Raw genomic sequence first — 22,081 nt, 5'->3', positions numbered from 1 at the left:
GGGGAAGAGGCCATGGTTTCCAAAAATCCCAGTAGAGCAGTGATGGCAAACCTTTTGAGCTCGGCATGTCAGCATTTTGAAAAACCCTAACTTAACTCTAGTGCCGTGTCACATATATAAATTTTTTGATCTTTGCAACCATAGTAAAACAAAGACTTATACAGTGGGGCCTTGACTTACAAGTTTAATTTGTTCCGTGACGGAGCTTATAACTCAAATTACTCATATGTCAAATCACTGTGACGTTTGCTGCGCCAACTAGCGGTGGGGTATCTGAAGCTGGCTCGTAACCCAAATTTTTTTGAGCTTGCAATTCAAAGCAAAAAATCGGCCGAGAGACGGCTCGTATCTCAAAAAAACTCGTTAGTCAGGACACTCGTAAGTCAAGGCCCCACTGTATTTTTGATATTTATTTTATATATTTAAATGCCATTTAACAAAGAAAAATCAACCAAAAAAATGAGTTCACGTGTCACCTCTGACACGCGTGTCATAGGTTCGCCATCACTGCAGTAAAGGATTAACTATGTCTCCAAGGTCCCGGGCGGCCAGTTCTGCCTTCCCACCCTTTCCCAGACCAGGGTCCCGGAGTCCTTGTCCAGTTAGTCCAACCCCTGGGGGTCGGGGCCCTGGCATGCGTCTCCTCAGCCAGACACTAGCAGCCACAGCGACAAGGGGGCTCATCTACTCTCACACTCTGGGCAGCGCTCAGTGACAGTGGTGGCCTTAGTGCCAGGGGGTAGCTTGAAGTCTCGGCCGCACACAGCGCAGATATAGAGACGGCGCATCATATGCGAACGACGGTGGCGGACGAAGTTGGAGCTGAGGCGGAAGCGCTGGCCGCACTCGGTGCAGGGGTAGGGCCGCTCGCCCGTGTGCGTGCGGGTATGATCTGCCAGGTTGGACCGGTGGCGGAAACAGCGGCCACACACGGTACAGAGGTGTGGCTTCTCGCCCGTGTGCACTCGCCGGTGCTTGGCCAGCGCCGAGCTCTGCGCGAAGCGCGTGCCGCAGTCGGCGCAAACATATGGCCGCTCCCCGGTGTGCGTGCGTCGGTGGCGCACAAGGCACGAACTGCCGCCGAAGGCGCGCCCGCAGTCGGGGCAAGTGTAAGGCTTCTCGCCCGTGTGCACGCGCAGGTGCTGCGCGTAGTTGGAGCTCTGAGCGAAGCGGCGCCCGCACTGCGTGCACACGTAGGGCTTCTCGCCCGTGTGGCGCCGCCGGTGTTGCTGCAGGTTCGAGGCGGCCGAAAAGCGCTGGCCGCACTCGGGGCACTCATAGGGCCGCTCGCCGGTGTGCGTGCGGCCGTGTTTGGTCAGCGCCGACTTCTGCGAGAAGCCCCGGCCACACTCGGGGCATTCGAAGGGCCGTTCACCCGTGTGCGTGCGTGAATGCTTGGCTAGAGTGGACCGGCGCGCAAAAGCACGGCCGCAGTCCGGGCACACGTGTGTACGCGCCGGGTCTGCAGAAGGCGCTGCCGCCTTGCTCGGGACCTGTGGGGAGAAAGGGGACAAGTCAGCCCTGATCCACAGTCCCGTGAGCAAGAGACCTGGGTCTCTGCAAACTGTAATCTCAGATCCGCTTATGGAAAACAGGAAAGCCTCCCTCATAGCACTGCTGCGCACATTAAATTAGATACTGTATTAATGTACATACACATGCCCAGTGTCATTCTACCTGTTCTTTAATAATTCAACAAGTATTTATTAAGGGCGTACAAGGTGCCAGACTGTGTTCTAGGCACTGGGGATTCAGTATTATATTTTTTAAATTCCTGCTTATGGGAAAAATGGACAAGTGCTGGTATTGGGTGAATGTTTCAGATTTAAATACGGTTAAAAAACTGATGTAACAAGAGCAAAAACTAAAGGAAGTGAGAAAGCAGGCTACAGAAGGCACAGCAAGACCCCGAGGCAGGGGTTTTGCCAGTGAAGACCCAGGAATGGCAAGAAAAAGTACATAGGGCAGAATGCATGGAGGGGAGAGTAATGGATGGGGTGCCCTGCAGGCAATCTCTTAGCTTAGAGCCTTGTAATATGAAAGGCATGGAAGGTGATGTCAGAGGAATGATGGCGTAAGGCTGTGTCTTTTTCTCTCCTGAAATTTCAAAAAGTTAACCATGTATAATTCAACAAAGAAATCCCTGCTCAACACAGATGCATGCCTGAGAGACCTGCGCACTGAAACATCTAAAGGTGGGCAACCAGGAATAAACGGGGAGACAAGAGCGGAAAGCGCAGATGGCCCCCAGGTGCAGCCCTGTAGCCGGCAGCTCATAGCAAGTGGCAAGCAGTGAGAGAGTGAACAGTGTCTGCGTCAGCAGATGCCTGACAGAGCACAGGATTCTGCCGTGTGCATGTGGCTCGGAGACAGGCAGTGGTGTTTCAGACAAAGAAATGTATCACAGAGCCCTGCCACTGCTTGGACTCCCAAAACTTGCCTCCTGTTGCCCTTGAAGTCAAGTTCAGTAGCGTATTATCTGTAAACCAAAAGCTACTGCAGTAGAATACGTTTCCCTCTGTGACTGATCCCCAGGAGGGGTGCTGGGGCGGGACCCACGGAAGTTGAGACACAAACCCTACCCCAAGCAGCACAGTTATACAGTCTTAGGGAAGCCACGGAGGTTCAAGACTAGGAGTTCAGAGGTAAAAATCTTGTGATTCAGCACCATCTACTGGAAAATAGTAGAAAAACTTCTTCAGAGATAAATGCATAAGCAAAGGAAGACAGCAAATACCATGAAGAACCACAGTGATGACGATGACCAGAAAGAAAATGAAAAATCCCCAGAAAGCAGGCTGGAACACATGGAAATATGTGATATAAATGACAGAGATTTCACCCTAGCTGGTTTGGCTCAGTGGATAGAGTGTTGGCCCACAGACTGAAGGGTCCTGGGTTCAATTTCAGTAAAGGGCACACACCTCGGTTGCATGCTCGATCCCCAGCCCCAGTCGGGGTGTATATGGAAGGCAACCAATCGATGTGTCTCTCACATCGATGTTTCCCTCTTTCTGTCTCTCCCCCTTCTTTCTACTCTCTCTAAACATCAATGGAAAAATTTTAAAGTTTTTAAAAATAATAAATGACAGAGATTTCAAGATTGCAGTCCTGAAAATACTCAATGAGATGCAAGAAAATACTGACAGGCAATTCAGTGCACTTAGAAAACAAATCAATGAACAAAACGAGTACTTTACCAAGGAGATTAAAAAAAGAACCAATAAGAAGTCCTGGAAGTGAAGTATGCAATTAAGGAGATTAAGAGTAAACTACTGAGCATAGGAAACAGAACAAATGAGATAGAGGAAAGAACTAGTGATATTAAAGATAGGAATCAAGAAATGGTGCAGAGGGAAGAGAAAGACCTGAGAATAAAAAAAAAATAAAAGAGCTCTATGAGACCTATCTGATTCCATCAGAAAAAGCAATATTAGAATTACAGGCATTGCAGAGGAGGAAGAGAGGAAGCATGGAATGAAGAGTCTATTAAAACAAATAGTGGATGCGAACTTTCCAAATGGCTCAATGGATAGAGTGTCGGCCTGTGGACTGAAGGGTCCTGGGTTCGATTCCGGCCAAGGGCACATGCCTGGGTTGCAGGCTCGATCCCCAGTGGGGGGTGTGCAGGAGGCAGCCGATCAATGATTTTCTCTCATCAATGATGTTTCTATCTCTCCTTCTCCCTTCCTCTCTGAAATCAATAAAGAAATATATTAAAAAAAAAAAAAAAAAAAGAACTAGATCCTCGATTCCAACAAGCAAACAGAACACCCGGTTACCTCAATCCAAAGAGGCCTTCTTCAAGGGCCTGTCACAATTAATGACAAAGAAAAAAGTTCTCAAAGCAGCCAGGAAAAGAAGGAAGTAACCTATAAAGGAAAACCCATCAGAATCATCCGAACTCTCAGCAGAAACTCTACAAGCCAGAAGAGAGTGGAAGCAAATAGTCAAACTCCTGAAAGAGAGAAATTACCAGCCACAAATAATATATCCAGCAAAATTATCCTTTAAATATTAAGGAGAAATAAAGATGTTCCCAGACATACAGAAGCTGAGGGATTTCATCACCAGAAAACCTCCACTGCAGGAAATACTCAATAGAGTTATTCTACCTGAAACAAAGAACATAAGGCCATAACACTACGAGTAAGTTCAACAATAAACTTACAGCATAAATAGGGATAATTTGTGACAACAAAAACATAAAAGGGGAGGGGGAAAGGTCTGAACTGGAAAAGGATAATGAAGATCAAATGCACTCAAAAGGGAAAAAACTGCCCAGCTGGCGTGGCTCAGTGGTTGAGTGTGGACCTATGAACCAGGAGGGGTCAGTTCGATTCCTGGTCAGGGCACCTGCCTGGGTTGTGGGCTCGATCCCCAGTATGGGGTATGCAGGAGGCAGCCAATCAATGATTCTCATCATTGATGTTTCTACCTTTCTCTTCTTCTCCCTTCCTTTCTGAAATCAATAAAAATATTTTTTTTAAAGAAAACATAACACTTCTTAATATATACCCACCCAACCAGGGAGCACCGAAATATATAAAACTACTCACAGAACTAAAGGGAGAAATAGACCAAAACACAATCATAGTTGGAGATTTTATACTCCATTGACAGCTCTAGACAGATCAACCAAATAGAAAATCAATAAAGAAATATTGGCCTTAAATGAAACACTAGACCAAATGGACATAATTAACATTTACAGAACCTTTCATCACAGAGCATCAGATTATACATTCTCCAGAGCACAGCATTCTCAAAGATTAACCATATATTGGGTCACAAAACTAGCATCAACAAATTCAAGAAGACTGAAAGTTTACCAAGCATGTTCTCTGACCACAATGCCTTGAAATTAGAAATCAAATGCAAAAATGAAGTAAAGAAACCCACAAATACATGCAGATTAAACAACATACTACTAAAAAATGATTGGGTTAAAGAAATAAAAGTTAAGATTAAAAGATATAGAGAATCTAGCTGGTTTGGCTCAGTGGATAGAGTGTTGGCCTGCAGACCGGAGAGTCCCGGATTCGATTCCGGTAGAGGAAGGGCATGTACCTCGGCTGCAGGCTCCTCCCCAGACCAAGCCCTGGTCAGGGGCTCATGCAGGAGACAACCAATTGATGTGTTCCTCTCACATTGATATTTCTGTCTTTCCATCTCTTTCACTCTTCCACTCTCTCTAAAAATCAATGGAAAAATATCCCTGTTGAAGATTAAAACAAAAACAAAACAAACAAAAAAACTCCCAAAAAACAAAAGTCCAGGACCAGATGGCTTCACCAGTGAATTCTACCGGACATTCAAAGAAGATTTAAAACCATCCTTCTCAAAACCTGGGAAAGATAACACAAAAAAAGAAAACTACAGACCAATATCTCTGATGAATACAGATGCAAAAATTCTACACAAAATACTAGCAATTTGAATACAACAGTACATCCAAAAAATAATACATCACGATCAAGTGGGGTTCATTCCAGGGGCACAAGAATGGCTCAACGTACGCAATCAACATAATACACCACATCAACAAAAGAAGGATCAAAACCATGTGATTGTACCAACAGATGCAGAAAAAGCATTTGTTAAGATACAACATCCATTTATGATTAAAACACTCAATAATAATAGGAATAGAAGGGAAGTATCTCAACAAAATAAAGGCCATATATGCCTAGCCGGCAAGGCTCAGTGTTTGAGCATCAACCTATGAACCAGGAGGTCACAGTTCAATTCCTGGTCAGGGCACTTGCCCAGGTTGTGGGTTCAATCCCCGGTTTGGGGCTTGCAGGAGGCAACTGATCAATGATTCTCTCTCATCATTGATGTTTCTATCTCTCTCCCCCCCACCCTTCCTCTCTGAAGTCAATAAAAACATTAAAAATAATAATAAAGGCCATATATGATAAACCCTCAGCTAATATCATACTCAATGGTGAAAAACTGGATGCTTTTCCTCTAAGATCAGGAACGAGACAAGAATGTCTACTCTCACCACTCTTATTCAACATAATGCTGGAAGTCCTAGTCAGAGCAATAAGGCAAGAGAAAGAAATAAAGGCATCTAAGTAGGAAAAGAAGTCAAACTGTCACTTTTTGCAGATGACATAATTCTGTATATAAAAAACCCAAAAGACTCCACTAAAAAAACTATTAGGAACAAATATAGTCAAGTTGCACAATACAAAATCAATGTGCAAAAATGCATTGCCTTCCTGTATAATAACGATAAAACTTCAGAAAAAGGCCCTAGCTGGTTTGCTCAGTGGCTAGAGCGTTGGCCTGCACACTGAAGGGTCCCAGGTTCGATTCCGGTCAGGGGCACAAGCCTGGGTTACGAGCTCGATCCCCAGTGGGGAGCATGCAGGAGGCAGCCAATCAGTGATTCTTTCTCATCATTGATGTTTCTATCTCTCTCTCCCTCTCCCTTCCTCTTTGAAATCAATCAAAATATATTTTTTTAAAAAATTTTTTTTTCAGAAAAAGAAATGGGAAAAAAAAATTCCTTTTGCAATTGCAAAAAAAAAGAATAAAATATGTAGGAATAAACTTAACAAAGACATGAAAGACCTATATACTGAAAATTACAAAGCATTATTAAAAGAGATTGAAAAAGACACAACAAAATTGAAAAATATCCCATGTTCATGGGTTGGAATAACCAACATAGTTTAAATGGCCATATTACCCAAAGCAATATACAGATTTAATGCAATCCCCATCAAAATCCCAATGGCATTTTTAAAAGAAAGAGAATGAGAAATCTTCATTTATATAGAATCACAAAAGACCTCAAATAGCCAAAGCAATCCTGAGAAAAAATAAAGAAGCTGGAGGTATCATGCTACCTGACTTCAAATTATACCAGAGTTACAATAATCAAAACAGCATGGTATTGGCAGAGAAACCGACACACAGATCAATGGAACAGAATAGAGAGCGCCACTATAAAACCACATGTATATTGACAGATAATTTTTGACAAAGGAGACAGAAACATATAATGTAGTAACGATAGTCTCTTCAATAAGTGATGCTGGGAAAACTAGAAAGCCACATGCAAATGAATGAAAGTTGATTTGTCCCCATGCACAAAAATTAATTCAAAATGGATCAAAGACCTAAATATAAGACCCGAAACAATAAATTACATAGAAGAAAACATAGGTACCAAACTTATGGACCTTGGTCATAGAGAACATTTTATGAACTTGACCACAAAGGCAAGGGAAGTAAAGACAAAAATAAATGGATGGAACTATACCAAACAAAAAACCTTCTGCACAGCAAAAGAAACTGACAACAAAACAAAGAGACAGCCAACCAGATGGGAGGTGATATTTGCAAACAGTAACTCCTTTCCAAAATACATGAAGAACTAATAAAACTCAACAACAATCAAACAAACTACCCAACCAATAAGTAGACAGAGGACCTGAAAATACACTTGTCCCAAGAAGACATATGAACAGCAAACAGATATATTTAAAGATGTTCATCCTCACTGGCAACTAGGGGAATGCAAATCAAAACTACAATGAGATACCACCTTACACCTGTTAGAATGACCATTATCAACAACACAGGCAATAACAAGTGTTGAAGAAGTTGTGGAAAAAAGGGAGCCCTCATCCACTGCGGGTGGGAATGTAAACTGGAATCATCACTATGGAAAGCAGCCTGGCAATTCCTCACAAAATTAAAAGTACAGCTACCATACAACCCAGCAATCCCTCTCCTGGGTATATACCCAAAAAACTCAAAATCATGTATTCACAAAGATATATGCCCCCCGATGTTCATTGCAGCATTAGTCACGGTGGCCAAGACATGGAAACAACCAGTGTCCCGCGATAGAGGACTGGATAAAGAAGATGTGGTCCATACACACCATGGAATACTACTCAGCCATAAGAAAGCATGAAGTGCCATTTGCAACAACATGGATGGACCTTGAAAACATTATGCTAAGTGAAGTAAGACAATCAAAAAGCTAAGAACCATATGATTTCACTCATATGTGGAATATAAAACTGAAATTCATGAACACAAACAGCAACGTGTGAGCTACCTGACTGAAGAAGGTGGTACGAGTAGGGGGTCCTAATATAAGGTGACAGGAGATTTGATTTTCGATGGTGGGTACATGGTGCAATATACAGATCTTGTAACATAGAAACCCACACCAGAAACCTGTATATTCATGTTGACCAATATCACCTCAACCAATTTAATAAATATTAGAAAAAAAGAGATGGGGAACCATTAGAGGAGCTGTTAGACGGTACTTCGCAGGGACATGACCAGATCAGACTCATTTTAAAAGCCTCCATCAGGATGCTGGGGTAGAAGGAAGCAGCAGGCAGAACAGGAGCCCAGGGAGGAGGCTACTGCACTGCAGTCATCTGGCCAGAGAATACAGTGGCTCAGACCCAGGTGACAGGTGAAAAGCGAAGGAGTGAAGGTGGTGAGAAGTGGTCGCTTCTGAATATATTTTTGCCATTTCAGACAACAGATTTGATAAATAAGATCAGACTTGAGATGTAAGGAAAAGAGGAGTCAAAATGACTCCAAGGATTTTGAATTTAGCAGCTACAGAAGTCGAGCTGCCATATGCAGACATGAGGATGGTGGGAAGAGCAAGTTGAAAGGTGAAATGTTTCAGGTCACATCTCTAATTCTTGATCATCTGGAGCTCAGGAGACAGGCCTCAGCTAGAGATGTTAATTGCTAAAATACAACTTGGTACTTTAAAAGAAACTCCCCATAGCTGATTTGGCAGAGAGAACCAGGAGCAGCAAGATGAGGAGTAGCCAGTGAGATAGGAGAGGATGGTGACTTAGAAGCGAGGCCAGCCCTGACCAGTTTGGCTCAGTGGCTACAGCGTCAGCCTGTGGACTGAGGAGTCCCAGGTTCAATTCCGGTCAAGGGCATGTACCTTGGTTGCGGGCACATCCCCAGTAGGGGGTGTGCAGGAGGCAGCTGATCGATGTTTCTCTCTCATGGATGTTTCTCTCTATCCCTCTCCCTTCCTCTCTGTAAAAAATCAATAAAAAAATTTTTTTTTAAAGCGAGGCCAAAAACAAACCCAGGCTTTTGAATAAACTTTTAAGATAGAGCACATCGCATTTTTTAAGCTGCGAAGAAGGAAGCAAGGGTAAAACCCAAATACAACTCTGAGGCCTGAAATGAAAATGAGCCAGTTTCATGAAGCCTGGGCTTCTAGAGATAAAATCAGAAAAAGAAATGTTTCGTAAAAGGCAGGTGAAGGGCACAGGTTGTATTAACAGTGTTAACATTGTATTGTCTTAGTATTTTGTATTAACAGTAGAAGGAAGAGGACTATTGAGGGCATATTGCTTCCTTCTTAGGAAAGAGAGGGCTCATCCAGGCAAAGTGATGTTGAGTATCTATAGTGGGCCGAGCAATTAGGTACATTAATTATTGATTAAATGAAATATCTGACACATACTAAGGACAAGACAGTCTTAGCTTCTCCCCACAAAGTAGTTACCATAGTCTTATTTTATAGATAAGGAAACTGGTTAAGAGAGGGTGACAGCATGTGAGTTGTTAAGGGCCTTACTTTCTTTTCTTTTTGCCAAAAAAAAGTTTATTCATTTTAAAGAGAGAGGAAGGGAGAGGGTAACATCGATCGGCTGCCTCCTGCACCCCCTGCCGGTAGATGGGACTACACCTATGCAACTGAGACACTGGCCAGGGCGAGGATTTTACTTTCTTAAGCTGCAAAGAGGAACTTCAAGGCCCTGAAGATTGGAATTCTCGTTTAAACAGTATACAGAATAATGAGTGATACCAACATTACAGCGTAAAGTTTCAACAACGCTGTGTGATGTACATTATTGTATTAAATCTTCCTGTCACCTGCCTCGAGTCAGTTGTTATCCTTGGTATTTAGGAAAACAGGCTGAGGCAGATTAAATTCCCACAGCTAGTGGGGGTCAGGACCCTCACGTAACTAGCAGGCTACACTGCGCTTCCCTGCGCTCACACAGCCAAGATGGGACAGAGGCTGGACTCCAAGTCCCTGGCACTTTCCAAGAGGAATTTAAAGTTAAAGTACAACCTGATATCGAGAAACTCCCCATAGCTGAGTTGGCACAGTGAGAATTCAAGGTCACACTTTCCAGTCTTGCCCCGGTTTTGACACCTACTGGGTTTACTGCAGCACGGCAGCCACTGTGGAGAGAACTTTTCTTATTATACTACATTTTGTTCTGGCCCTTTTGTCTCTGGCACCATCTTTAAGATGACTAAAGCCTTCCTGAGGGCGTCCTTACGCAGGGTCACTGACTAGAAAAAGGAAACTTCTCTTGGCATCGGCTCCAAGAGAAGGGGCTCTGGATGCCCCAGGAGAAATCTAGGTAAGAGGGGCTGAGACTAACTCATTAAGACCACAGGCAAGTCACTCCGTCCCAGGCCCCAGTGAAGCCAGGAAGGCGAGGTAGGCTCCGTGAGATAAAAAGTGCCCAACTGGAGATATGCACACATCACAGGGTGCAAGAGGATTCAGTCTTCTGCTGGTGTGCTCGCATCTCATTATGATCATTATGTATCTTTTTTCACGGATATTAGAAAAAAGATGCATCACATGAAACCCACAGTTTCATCAGTATTATTTTTTGGATAAAAATGGCTTTAACAAAAACTGCTAACCTATCTGAGGAAAAGCATTAAGTAATGAGCACAGCAGGTGAGCGATGAACATGCAACTAAAGCTGGGCAAATACCAGACTAGGTGGTCAGTCAAGGCCCTTACATGTGTTAAATTCTACAGCTATTAGATTTAAAAATTAGAATAAATGGTATTTGCACTATAACAAGGAGGTCCCATGGGGATACAATGTAGGATAGTGATATGATGATCCAAGTCCATGAAGTGATTGCGTTTGTATTCCTGCTTTATGTTTGGTTTGGTTTTAACAGAGCAAAGGTCCCAGTTCCCTCCTCAGCAATAACTACTACCCGGCCAATATGGCTCAGTTGTTGAACATTGACCTATGAACCAGGAGTTCACGGTTCAATACCAGGTCAGGGCACATGCCTGGGCTGCGGACTCAAACCCCAGTTTGGGGCGTGCAGGAGGCAGCCGATCGGTGATGCTGTCATCAGTGATGTTTCTATCTCTCTCTCCCTCTCCCTTCCTCCTGAAATTAATAAAAGTTTATTTTAAAATAACAACAACTACCATGAATTGAGCTCTCTATGTGCCAGGGACTGTGCTAAGTGCTTCTCACTCATGTTCTCGTTAAATTCTCACAACCCCTTGGGTTAGGTATCATGAGCTCCATTTTATAGATAAGAAAGTAAGACTCAGAAGGAAAGTGACCACACAAGGCCCTACAGCCAATCAATGTCCGAACTGGGGTCTGAACTCCAAGTCTCATCACCCAAAACACCTGTTCTCTTAATCATGCTGCAGTTCTACCTCACTGACAAGTTTGAGGTCACCCTACACAGCTTGTCTCCTTGCCCTGGACCCTTTTCAGAATCCCCCTTCTTTTTGGTAGTTCGATCCCTACCCTCTAGCTCAGTGGTTCTCAACCTTGGCTGCACATTAGAAGCACCTGGGAATCTTTTTAAAATCCTGATTTCCGGGCCCCATCCTCCGGAAATTCTATTTGTTACCAATGTTGTGGCCCCACCCCATAACAAAGAAACAGAATTTCCGGAGGATGAGGCCCAGAAATCAGGATTTTAAAAAGATTCCCAGGTGATTCTAATGTGCAGCCAAGGTTGAGAACCACTAGCTCCTTGCTACAGACCAGCCATATCAGCATCACTGGGAACTTGTTAGAATCTCAAGTCCCACCACAGACCTACTGAACCACAACCTTCACTTTAACAAGATTTCCAGGTGACTTGTATGCTTGTTAAAATTAAGACTTAATCTAGAAGAGAGAACAACTCCTAGAGAAAGCAGGTGGGAAAGGTGACAAGGGTTTTACAGGCTGAAGGACCACACAGGCAGTCTTAGAGCTGAGAAAGGGGCAGGTCTGTTTGAACTGGGGCATGGGATGGGTGTTGGGTCATGAAGTCAGGACATGAGGTCAGGTGGTATAGAGTTTTGAATGCCAGGCCTAGGAGCAAAGACTCTATCCTGAGGGAAACAGAAAAACACTCAAAGGTTTAAGCAAAGAGAGAGAGAGGATTAGATGTGCACAGAGCCCTTTGAGAATATCTTTGTGTTCATTAAGGAGAGGTTGGATTTTGATAGGCAGTGAGAGAATGCTTCAGCGCCTGCGTGCAGGATAATTCAGGCCTGTTCTGGACAACAACTGGCCATGGGACTGGGTGATGACGGCTACGAGATGCAGGATGTCAGCACTGGAAAGAGCTTTGGAGACGACAATCTTCATAGAAACAGACTCAGGGAGACCACACAGCAAGCTCATGAGCTACCTTGTGGGCAGAGTGCTATGCTAAACGTTGATGGGATGTGTAGGCAAAGCTGGTAAATGGTGAAGCTGGGATTTGAACCGATGCTTTTAACTGCTACATGTTATGTCTAGAGTTTAGCCCTCCGTACGTTTCATGGCCAGCCATGCCCAGCCTCCTCCATCCCATCCTTAGCTCTAGCCCAGGGGTGGGCAAACTTTTTGACTCGAGGGCCACAATGGGTTCTTAAACTGGACTGGAGGGCCGGAACAAAAGCATGGATGGAGTGTTTGTGTGAACTAATATAAATTCAAAGTAAACATCATTACATAAAAGGGTACGGTCTTTTTTTTTTTTAGTTTTATTCTTTTCAAACGGCCCGGAACCGGCCCGCGGGCCGTAGTTTGCCCACGGCTGCTCTAGCCAGTCCACTCAAGGTTCGAAAATATTCCCAACTTTGTCTTGTCTTCACTGCTGTCACTACCTGAGAGCAGGCTGCCAGCCTCACATGGCCTGTTCTCCCCACAACAGCCAGTGAATCTGAACAGAAAACCCAATGTGCCTCCTCTGATTTGGGGCTTCTGATGGCACCGTATCACCTCACTCGAATGTAAAATTCCTATGCGGCTTCCAATACCTGTAGCTCTCTGGCCCCGTCTCCTCTGAGCCTTTGCTTTTGCTGTTTCCTCCTCCTGGAAGCCCCTCCTCTGCCTCCATTTGCCAAATGCCCACTGAGCTTTGTCTGTGAGCCTTCCCCACTGCCTTGAGCTGTCTGCCCTCAGTCCTCTGTCTAGGCCCCCATGTGTGTCTCCCCTTTCACACCCAGCCCTAGGATACAGCCCAAAAAGGCTTTTGGTAAAAATGAGTTGAAAAATCTCTAGGATGACCTTAAGGATCCTCCTAAGCCTTAGGAGTACCCTAATTAAGTTAATAACAATGTACCTACCTATATAGTTTAAGTTTAAAAAATTTGACTCTCAAAAGAAATTTCAATCATTGTACTGTTGATATTTGGCTCTGCTGACTAATGAGTTTGCCGACCACTGACCTAGACCAGTGGTCGGCAACCTGCGGCTCGCGAGCCACATGCGGCTCTTTGGCCCCTTGAGTGTGGCTCTCCCACAAAATACCACGTGCGGGCGCGCACCTACAGTGCGATTGAAACTTCGTGGCCCATGCGCAGAAGTCGGTATTTTGTGGAAGAGCCACACTCAAGGGGCCGAAGAGTCTCATGTAGCTCTCGAGCCACAGTTTGCCGACCACTGACCTAGAACAAGGTCCTAAACTTTAGAGGAAGAAGGAATAATCGCAGAATGAATAATATTTACATAGTGTTTATTATGTAAACAGTTCTCTCTCCGTGTGTTAACTCACTTCACCCTCACCACCCTAAGAAGTAGGTGTGGGTATGATTGTCCTTTTACAAATGAGGAACGTGAGGCACAAAGAGGTTAAGAAACTTGCCCAAGGTCATACAGCTGGTAAATGGAGATGAAAGTCCACCCTGAGCTCTGGAGTCCGAGTTCTTAACTTACAGGTGGAATGGGGATATCAGGAGATCACAGGGCCAGAGGAGGCAGAGTAAGCTAGTATGATGGGCCAAGGAGGCCTGAGAAAAACAGACCTACAGAGCTATTTTGACTGGGAGCAGAGGCCAAAGCAGCCAGCCCCCTCCCCGGAGGGCCCACCACACCCACTAGGGGGCAGCAGAACGTCTTTCCCTGGGAACTGGCTCCCCTGCAGGAAGAAACCAGAGCCTGGGCCCAGAAACCTGGCCCAGCCAGAGTTCTCCAGGTATGAGCAGGGCTGCACTGGGAGTTGTGGCAGTTTGGGGCCTGAAGGGGGAATCTAACTCCTATTCTGATATTAAAGCTCCTCTCGTTAAACCTTCCTCTCCCTCAGGATAAATCCCAAATGCCCTACCTGGCCTGCCAAACACCCTGAGCTCACCCACGCTTCTCCCCGTGCCCCACTCACTCCCTCTGGGCCACTGCAAGGCCCATTTCTTCTGCCTGGAGTCGCCACTCACCTCACCCCTCACTCTCACTGGTCTCAGATAAGCCATCTCTTGACTAACTTTGAGACCTTGGCCAGTCACCAAACTATCAAGCTTCCTGGGCCTCAGTTCCCTCACCTGTAAAATGGAACAAATACTACCTATGTTATAGAACCGCGGTGCTTAACACAGTGTCTGGAGAATAGTAAATGCTACTAAGGGTCCGGGGTTTCTAACCTGGCCCCTCCCCCACCCCGTCTGCATTAGGCTCCCAGCTCCGGGCTTCTCTCCCCGGCGCCTGCCCTCACCACACAGGATAGTAGCTGCAGGGGCAGATCCAGGGCTTCTGCCTGACGGAGGCTGCGCCGGAACCAGGTTAGGGATCGGGGTGTGGGACACGTACCTCCTTGTTGTCCACGGGAATCTTGAGTTTCACCACCTCATACTTCTCCTCACCCTCATCCTCCTCATCCTTCACCAGCAGCACCATCTCCTCTTGCATCTCTTCCTCCTCCTCCTCCACCTTCGGTGTCTGCTGTTCGCCAGGCATCTTGGTGTCCTAGGGCGGGCAGCTGGGTCAGAAGCTCGGGACCCACCCCGCACCCCGGCCTGGCCCAGGCAAGGCGGTGCAGCGCGGCTTCCCTCGGCCGACCCTGGGGTTGGGTTGGGCCCTCTCCCTCCCACCCAGCTCGGCCCTAGGCACCAGCACTTGCCCGCGACCAGCTCCGAAGACACTCGTTCACGCCACTCATCCCGGCGTTCAAGGCCCAGAACAGTTCGAATCTCCAGTGCCAACGAGTCGCCACCCTCCCCGCGCTGAGTCACTGCCGGCGCCTGGGTCGGGGCCCGGAACTCCAGGGCACGGGCTGGAGGCGGGATCGGGGCGGGGACCCTGAGGGTGCGCACTCACCAGCCGCAGGTTCAGCGCTCACGCAGCCCCAGGCCAGGGCTCCCGGCGGTTGGGCATTCGTGAGGCGTCGGGGGCGGGGCTTCTGGGCGGCCTGTCATTGGTCAGAACCGCTAACCCCGCCCCCTAGGGGAAGGACCCGGAGGACCCGAGCGTCCGGTCCGAGCTGCCCCGGGAGGGTGGGGAACCCAGGGCCTGTGGCTCCGCCGTTCCCCAGCTCCAGGACCCCAGGCCGCTCCACCCCGACCCTCAAGGTCCTCGCAGTCCGGTTCGGACCCACCTTCAGGGCGTTCCTCCTGTGCCGCTCGGGGTCTCCGCTGCAGCCCGGCACGTCCGCTCCGCCCAAACTAGGCCACGTGCGCGCCAGCCCCGGCCTGGGCCTCTCGCTGGCGCCCCGCCTGGAGGGCGGGCCCTGCTGCCTCCCCGCCTCTTCCCTTTTCCTGTTTCTCCCCCTTTGCCGTCTTTTCTCCTTCGCCAGCGACGCTTTTCCGGTCTCCTGGCCTCGGGGATAGCTGGCTCCTTGGATACATGCTTTCCAATCTACTCCCACAAAAAAAAAAAAGGCTACCGCGGCCCCGTGCTGTGTGGTGTGCCTACTATGCGCTGGTGTTATGCTACGCGTTTCACACACCTGAGCTCTTTTTAAAAATTAAATGTACTGAGGTAAAATATCGCCGCCCAAAGTCTAGTCTCCTTCGGGCTCCGTGTATTTGATCGCCTTTGTCCACTTCCTCCTGCCCCCACTACCTTCCCTGGTGGTGTCTGTATGAGTTTGTTGATCTCTTTTTTATCTACACAAAGGTGGGTCCATTTTACGGATGGGCCAATCGAAGTTCTGGGAAGTAAACTGATTTGCCTGAATTATATAGTAAGGGTTCTCTCTCACATCATAACCCTCACCCCACAACCCAGTAACTTTCACATTTAAAAATTAGTTTAAAAAAAAAAGTCTTTACAGTTTTTTTTATTTCCAACAGGTCAGGATTTGGATATTTCATTTAAAAGTTCTGTATTTCCCATTTCTCTTAAAAAAAGATATCTAATGCTCCCATTTTATGGGTGGGGCAACTAAGGTTCAAAATTGATGAAAGCAAAGAGAAATGCAGTCAGTAAATGTTTAAAATCCCTGTCTCGCCTCTTGACAACAGCTCTGTGTGTGGATCAGTATCTCCCTTTGACAAACGAGGGAATTAAATGTTAGAAAACCTAAGTAAATAGTTCCAAGTCACACAGCTGCTAAGTGGCAGATCCCAAAGCTCATGTTCTTTCTCTTGCACCAAACTGTCAGAAATGAGGTCACACAAGGAAATTGGTAGCAGAGCCAGGACTTCATTTCTTAGGTGGGTGATGGCCTTAGTCTGTTTTGTCCCTGGCCAGTCATATCAGTTCCTCTCACCCCTTCCTCCCTACTGACACCCTCCTTGGAAAAAGCTAGGAATTGGAGTCCAGCTCCTAACCCATGGACGTTTACCTTTCCCAGGGGATAAAGTCCCTTTGGGATTTTCAGCCAAATGACCTGTTTCTTGACAACATAAAAGAAGTCTCAGGGAGGCCGGGTTTCCCACTAGGCAGAGCATCAGTGATGGGCCTTCTATGTCTGTACTAGAACGGCTGGCCACAATTCTCCCTTACTTGTGTTAAACTTTAGATAAATGGCTTCATAGTTTATGTATTATTCTGTAACTTGCTTCTAATTTTTTTCTTGCAAAACACCTCAAATTTTACTCACGGTAAAAGTATTTAATAAGTGCCACATGAGTACAGAAAACACACAGCCTATATATAGCTCATCCTTTAAAACCAGAACGGTCACGTGAAAAGTCATACGGATCTTATTTTTACTTTAAAAATCTAAGGTACACACTGGGAATGGAACTGTGTTCTCCTTCTCGAGATGTGACAGCCACGTTTTCTGGTCTATCACACACAGCGCGAAGCCAATGTACTAACTCAAAGCAGCCGTGCGCAGGAAAGCTGTCCGCTCCCTCCTGCTCCTGCTGAGCTAGACCAGCAGGAGTCTGTCTTGGCAGGAAGATTTTGACAAGAAGAGGGCATTGCAGACCCTCTATCCCGACAGATACCCTAACCGAGCTATACAGAAAAAATGTAAGCAAACCTGCACACTCAACATGCTATAAGAAAAGGAGATTTTACTTCCAGCGTAAGCACACATTCACTGGAGCACCCACAGAAAGCATTTCTCCTTTCCCAGTGAAACAGGAATTTTTAGGGATGAAAGAGACAGGTTTAGGAAATTTTAGAAATTAAGAGGACCATGGAAAAGCACGGGGCTGCAGAGCAGCGGAAGGTATATTTCCGTAGAATAGGGAGCTGAAAAGCTGCAACAGGTACACTTCCATAGAATGAGGGAGCTGGGAACAGCAAAAGGTCTATATTTACAAAATAAAAGGAAGGAGGGGAGGAAAACCTCACATGCCCCATGTGAAGTTCGACATTTGAGCTCAGAAGTTACTATAGTAACCAGTCTAAGGGAATAGTGACCAATTAGAGGGGCTATCAAGACACAAAGATCTACAACCTTTATAAGCCATAGGGAAAAGGGAACTCAGTGGGACTCTCTCCCCCTCCCCACGTGGAGTCTGTACTTGTTCCTCAATAAATCTCCACCTTTGCTATGCCACCTTCTGTCCGTGGATTCATTCTTCGATTCCCACGGACAAAGAACCCGGGAACCAGTCTGCCCAGGGGAACACTGTGTGTTCCAGTCCAAAAATTCTGTTTCACCAGCACGAACAGCTAAAAAGCACACGGCATATAATACTTTGACCTTGAAGTGAGTAATCGTGGAACTTCCAAGATTATATCCACTAGGTCAGCCTGAGCATTTATCTATAAAAATAGTTTTTTCAATAATGCTTAAAAGAGAGTCCTAGAAATAGGGGGACTATATCGGACCAGCAGAAGACAGCGATACAGGGACTGCAAATGCGAGACTAGGAATTGACTTGGACATGTAGCTTTTAGGTAAAGGACATCTCGGTCGATTCCTACAGCCAAGACTCGCTGTGACAATAGGAGCTCCAGAAATTTCAAGACAGGCAGCTGGCTTGAGGAACACCCTCCATAAATGCTCCCCAACAGTAAAAACCCCATTGGTGCAACTCATCAACACGTGTACTAGGGAAGGCCCCCAGGTGGAATGCTGGATGTGGATTTGTCCAGAGGAGTCGACTCAAGGGAGGATGTCCACCGAGGGAGGAGGAGTAGGGTTACTGAACACAAGGGTTTTCTGAAGAAACGGATCCCAGGAGGGTCACACATTTTTTTTTCTTGGCCCATCAGTACTTGACATTAACAGAGTTGCAGAACAAAGCTGGTCTCCCCAAGATCTATCCTTCCATCCATAGCTGAAGCTCTCCCGGTGCACTGGGCTGATGTCTGGGACAATCTCGTTGCTGCAGGGGGAAGCTGTCAGAGAGAACGATTTGCAGTTACGTTGAAAGGAGTTAAAGCAGAATTGGGTAGACGGGTAAGGGGTGGAAGAAGGAGGAATCATGGAGCTAGCTGAAACCACAAAATGTTTAGCAGAAAAACAGGGCGTTTTGAAACAAGGATGTTTTTCTTGCAAGTGCAAAATAAAACGTTGCAAAAAGGCCAGGAACCACTCAGAGAGCCGCACAGATAGACAAAGAGCCGGCCTTTAGCAGATATTAGGGGAAGGACAGATGCTTCGGGGTCGGCCCATTTGGGTCAGACGGGGAGCCTGTGTTCGCTTAGGATAAATTCCTGCCTTGTTTGAACTTGAATTCCTCTGGTCCTCGGCTTCATTCTTCGATTCTGTGAGACACGACCCTGGGAAGAATTCCTGCTCGCCGGTTCCAGTATCAACGTCACCACTAAACCACTGCTTAAGTTCAGTCCCCGGCCTTCTTTTTCTGCTCTGTAGTCCAGAAACATTTCTTTAAAAGCCAAAAAATCGGTAAACGTGAGCAGCATGCCAAATATGTCACCAGCCACTTCATCTCTGTGATGCTGCAAAGTTGTCGTGAGGGCCTCCATGTTAAACCCAGGAATCCGTGCCTGCAGCTGTTCTTTTTTATTATTATTATGGGATTCTTAAAAATGAATTTTAATTTACTTCAGTGAAAAAAATCAGCATATCCTCTATAGCACTTGTTGCAAAGATAAAACAGTGGGTGTTTAACAAAAAGTCTGGGAATCACTATTTTAGGTTCTAAGTTAATAGTAACTGGTTAATTGAACTTTAAGTTATTTGACCTTTGAAATGATTGTGCAATAGTCCTATTTAAAACTGGAACTGTTCTTCTACCCACTGTCTGGTTATAGTAAATGTTGTCCTATAGGCATGTGTGTGCTAATGCTGTTGTTAGCTGTGGGGTTGGGCCAAGAGACAGGGGAATGAGCCCCTACCCCCCAACAATAAGGTGGCAGAATTAAACAGGCATAAAGGAACTGTTTTTCCTTTCACTAACTAAAAAGTACTTCTTAAAATAGTGTACAAACTAGATCAAATAGAACTACTTTAAGGAAATAACCTGAAGGAAGGTTAAGCAAAGTCTGTTACCTACTTAGACCTATACAAATCGAACATAACCTTTAATGTAATACTATATAAACTGCATGCAATTTGTTTTACTATGGTTGCAAATATCAAAAAATTTCTATATGTGACACGGCACCAGAGTTAAGTTAGGGTTTTTCAAAATACTGATACACCAAGCTCAAAAGGTTCACCATCACTGTCCTAGATCCTTCCTGGGTAGCTAATGGGCTGTGGGAGGTGCAGCAAGTGCTGCCAAAACAAGTGAAACTCACAAGAACATTGTAACTATGGTGACCACTACCTTGTTTACCTCTGGCTATAAAATAAAGGCTCAGCTTGCCGTCTGGATCTCTCTCTGTGGCCTCAGCCAGGCACCGGAAGATCCACCCAGACCCAGCTTATTCTCTTTGTCTGTCATTTCTTCGTCCCTTCACCGCCCTCACTCAGGCTTTCGAACCCTTGGCTGAGCTGACTCGGCACAGCCTCTCTTATAGTAACAGGTGCTGGCTGCTGCTCTCTCAACGGACGTTCCCATCCCATAGCAGTTATTTTCACAGATCAAAATACAAGGTAATTTCCACATATTGTAAGCTTCAAATATCTGACCCTGGTTAGCAGTGCCATCATGACACAAAGTCAAACAGACCTCATCTTTTCCATTACACTTTCAGGCCAGAGCATTGCCAGCTCCCAGGGGCACCTGAGCTCCAACGATGCCATTGCCCCCACAGAAATTCTTGGCATACGTATGCATTGACCCTCCTTTTCCTTTCGCACAGCCTCCTCTTCATCCTGTAAGCTCTGTGAGAATTTCTTGTACAGAAAGCCCACGAGTAAAGGTAAAGCCGTGAGCCCCATAGGCTGTGATCAGATGGTCTGTGGGATTTATGCCAGCTTCCATGCCCACACAACAAGCTTCCTGACCATCACACAAGTGACAGAAAACATGAATAATTTTCTGGTTATACAGCTGATCTGCCTTTAACTCCAATTAGCAAACAGTCTGCATCATCCTGTAGTATCTGAGCCCATCCTCCCTGGTGAGGACTGCGGTGACAGGAGGGCCCTCTTCCAGCCGGTGAAGGTCACGCTTCTTAATTTCAAATGTAGCATCATTTGCAAAATTACAGATGCCACCAGGACGCTGGGCAGCGCCTGACAGCATGCAGGAGACAGCGGTGAGCATCTTCCTCGTGGACTGAGGGTAGTGGCAGGGACGACGACTCCCAATGACACAAGCAGTGTCACCAAGATGTCTCCTAAGCAGCTGTTCTTCAATATTCTTTTCTATCAAATAAATATATTTTTAAAAAAATATATATATTCTTTTATTGATTTCAGAGAGGAAGAAAGAGGGAGAAAGAGATAGAAACATCAATGATGAGAGAGAATCATTGATTGGCTACCTACTGCACGCCCCCCACTGGGGACCGAGCCCGAAACCCAGGCATGTGCCCTTGCCAGAATTGAACCTGGTACCCTTCAGTCTGCAGGCTGACGCTCTATCCACTGAGCCAAACTGGCTAGGGCCAAAGAAATATATTCTGAAAAATAGGCTTGGTGCCCTGACCGGTTTGGCTCAGTGGATAGAGCGTCGGTCTGCAGACTGAAGGGTCCTGGGTTCGATTCTGGTCAAGGGCATGTGCCTTGGTTTCGGGCACAACCCCAGTGGGGGGGTGTGCAGGAGGCAGTTGATTGATGTTTCTCTCTCATCAATGTTTCTAGCTCTCTATCCCTCTCCCTTCCTCTCCATAAAAAATCAATAAAATATATTTTTTAAAAAATAGGCGTGGCACGGCCAGTGTGGCTCAGTGGTTGAGCACTGACATATGAACCAGGAGGTCAGGGTTTGATTCCAGTCAAGGGCACATGCCTGAGTTGCGGGCTCAATCCCCAGTAGGGGGCATGGCGGGAGGGCAGCCAATCAACGAATCTCTCCCCATTTTTAAAAATATATTTTATTGATTTTTTTTACTCGAGAGGAGGAGAGGGATAGAGAGTTAGAAAGATCGATGAGAGAGAAAAGGGGGAGAAGCTGGCGTCCTGCACACCCCGCACACGGGGATTTTGCCAACTACCCAAGGACCCTGCCCTGTGCCAACAATAAAAACTCCACACCCTTGAGCCCCGGAGGGGGATCGTGTTTGTCGGAGCATCACACGGGTTACAAAACGACACCAGTTCTATTCCCCCCTATAGCTTGCGCCGGAGACATCGACCAATGTTTCTCTCTGAAAAA

At 46.1% G+C, this 22,081-nt stretch overlaps 1 protein-coding gene and 1 pseudogene across 5 annotated transcripts in view; both read right to left on the bottom strand.

The window, feature by feature from the left end:
- Window positions 1–653: 653 nt before the first annotated feature.
- LOC102434454 (zinc finger protein 771) overlaps window positions 654–22,081 on the bottom strand; it is a 40,917-nt gene continuing 19,489 nt past the window's right edge. Inside the window, exons 1-3 of one of the 5 annotated variants that reach the window (XM_014445906.2) lie at window positions 15,598–15,726; window positions 14,814–14,969; window positions 654–1,493 (exon numbers count right to left, since the gene is read on the bottom strand). In XM_014445906.2, the coding sequence (XP_014301392.1) occupies window positions 681–1,493; window positions 14,814–14,960 (960 nt within the window). In that variant the 5' untranslated portion in view covers window positions 14,961–14,969; window positions 15,598–15,726 and the 3' untranslated portion in view covers window positions 654–680. The other 4 variants (XM_014445907.2, XM_014445904.2, XM_014445905.2 and 1 more) reach the window with 4 other exon arrangements.
- The window catches only part of LOC102417662, a 4,323-nt pseudogene continuing 1,907 nt past the window's right edge, over window positions 19,666–22,081 (bottom strand).

The sequence above is a fragment of the Myotis lucifugus genome, unplaced genomic scaffold, assembly GCF_000147115.1.
Source record: "Myotis lucifugus unplaced genomic scaffold, Myoluc2.0 scaffold_486, whole genome shotgun sequence".
Lineage (NCBI taxonomy): Eukaryota > Metazoa > Chordata > Mammalia > Chiroptera > Vespertilionidae > Myotis > Myotis lucifugus.
Note: the sequence above shows the minus strand (reverse complement) of the source record. Positions and strands in the feature narration are given on the sequence as shown.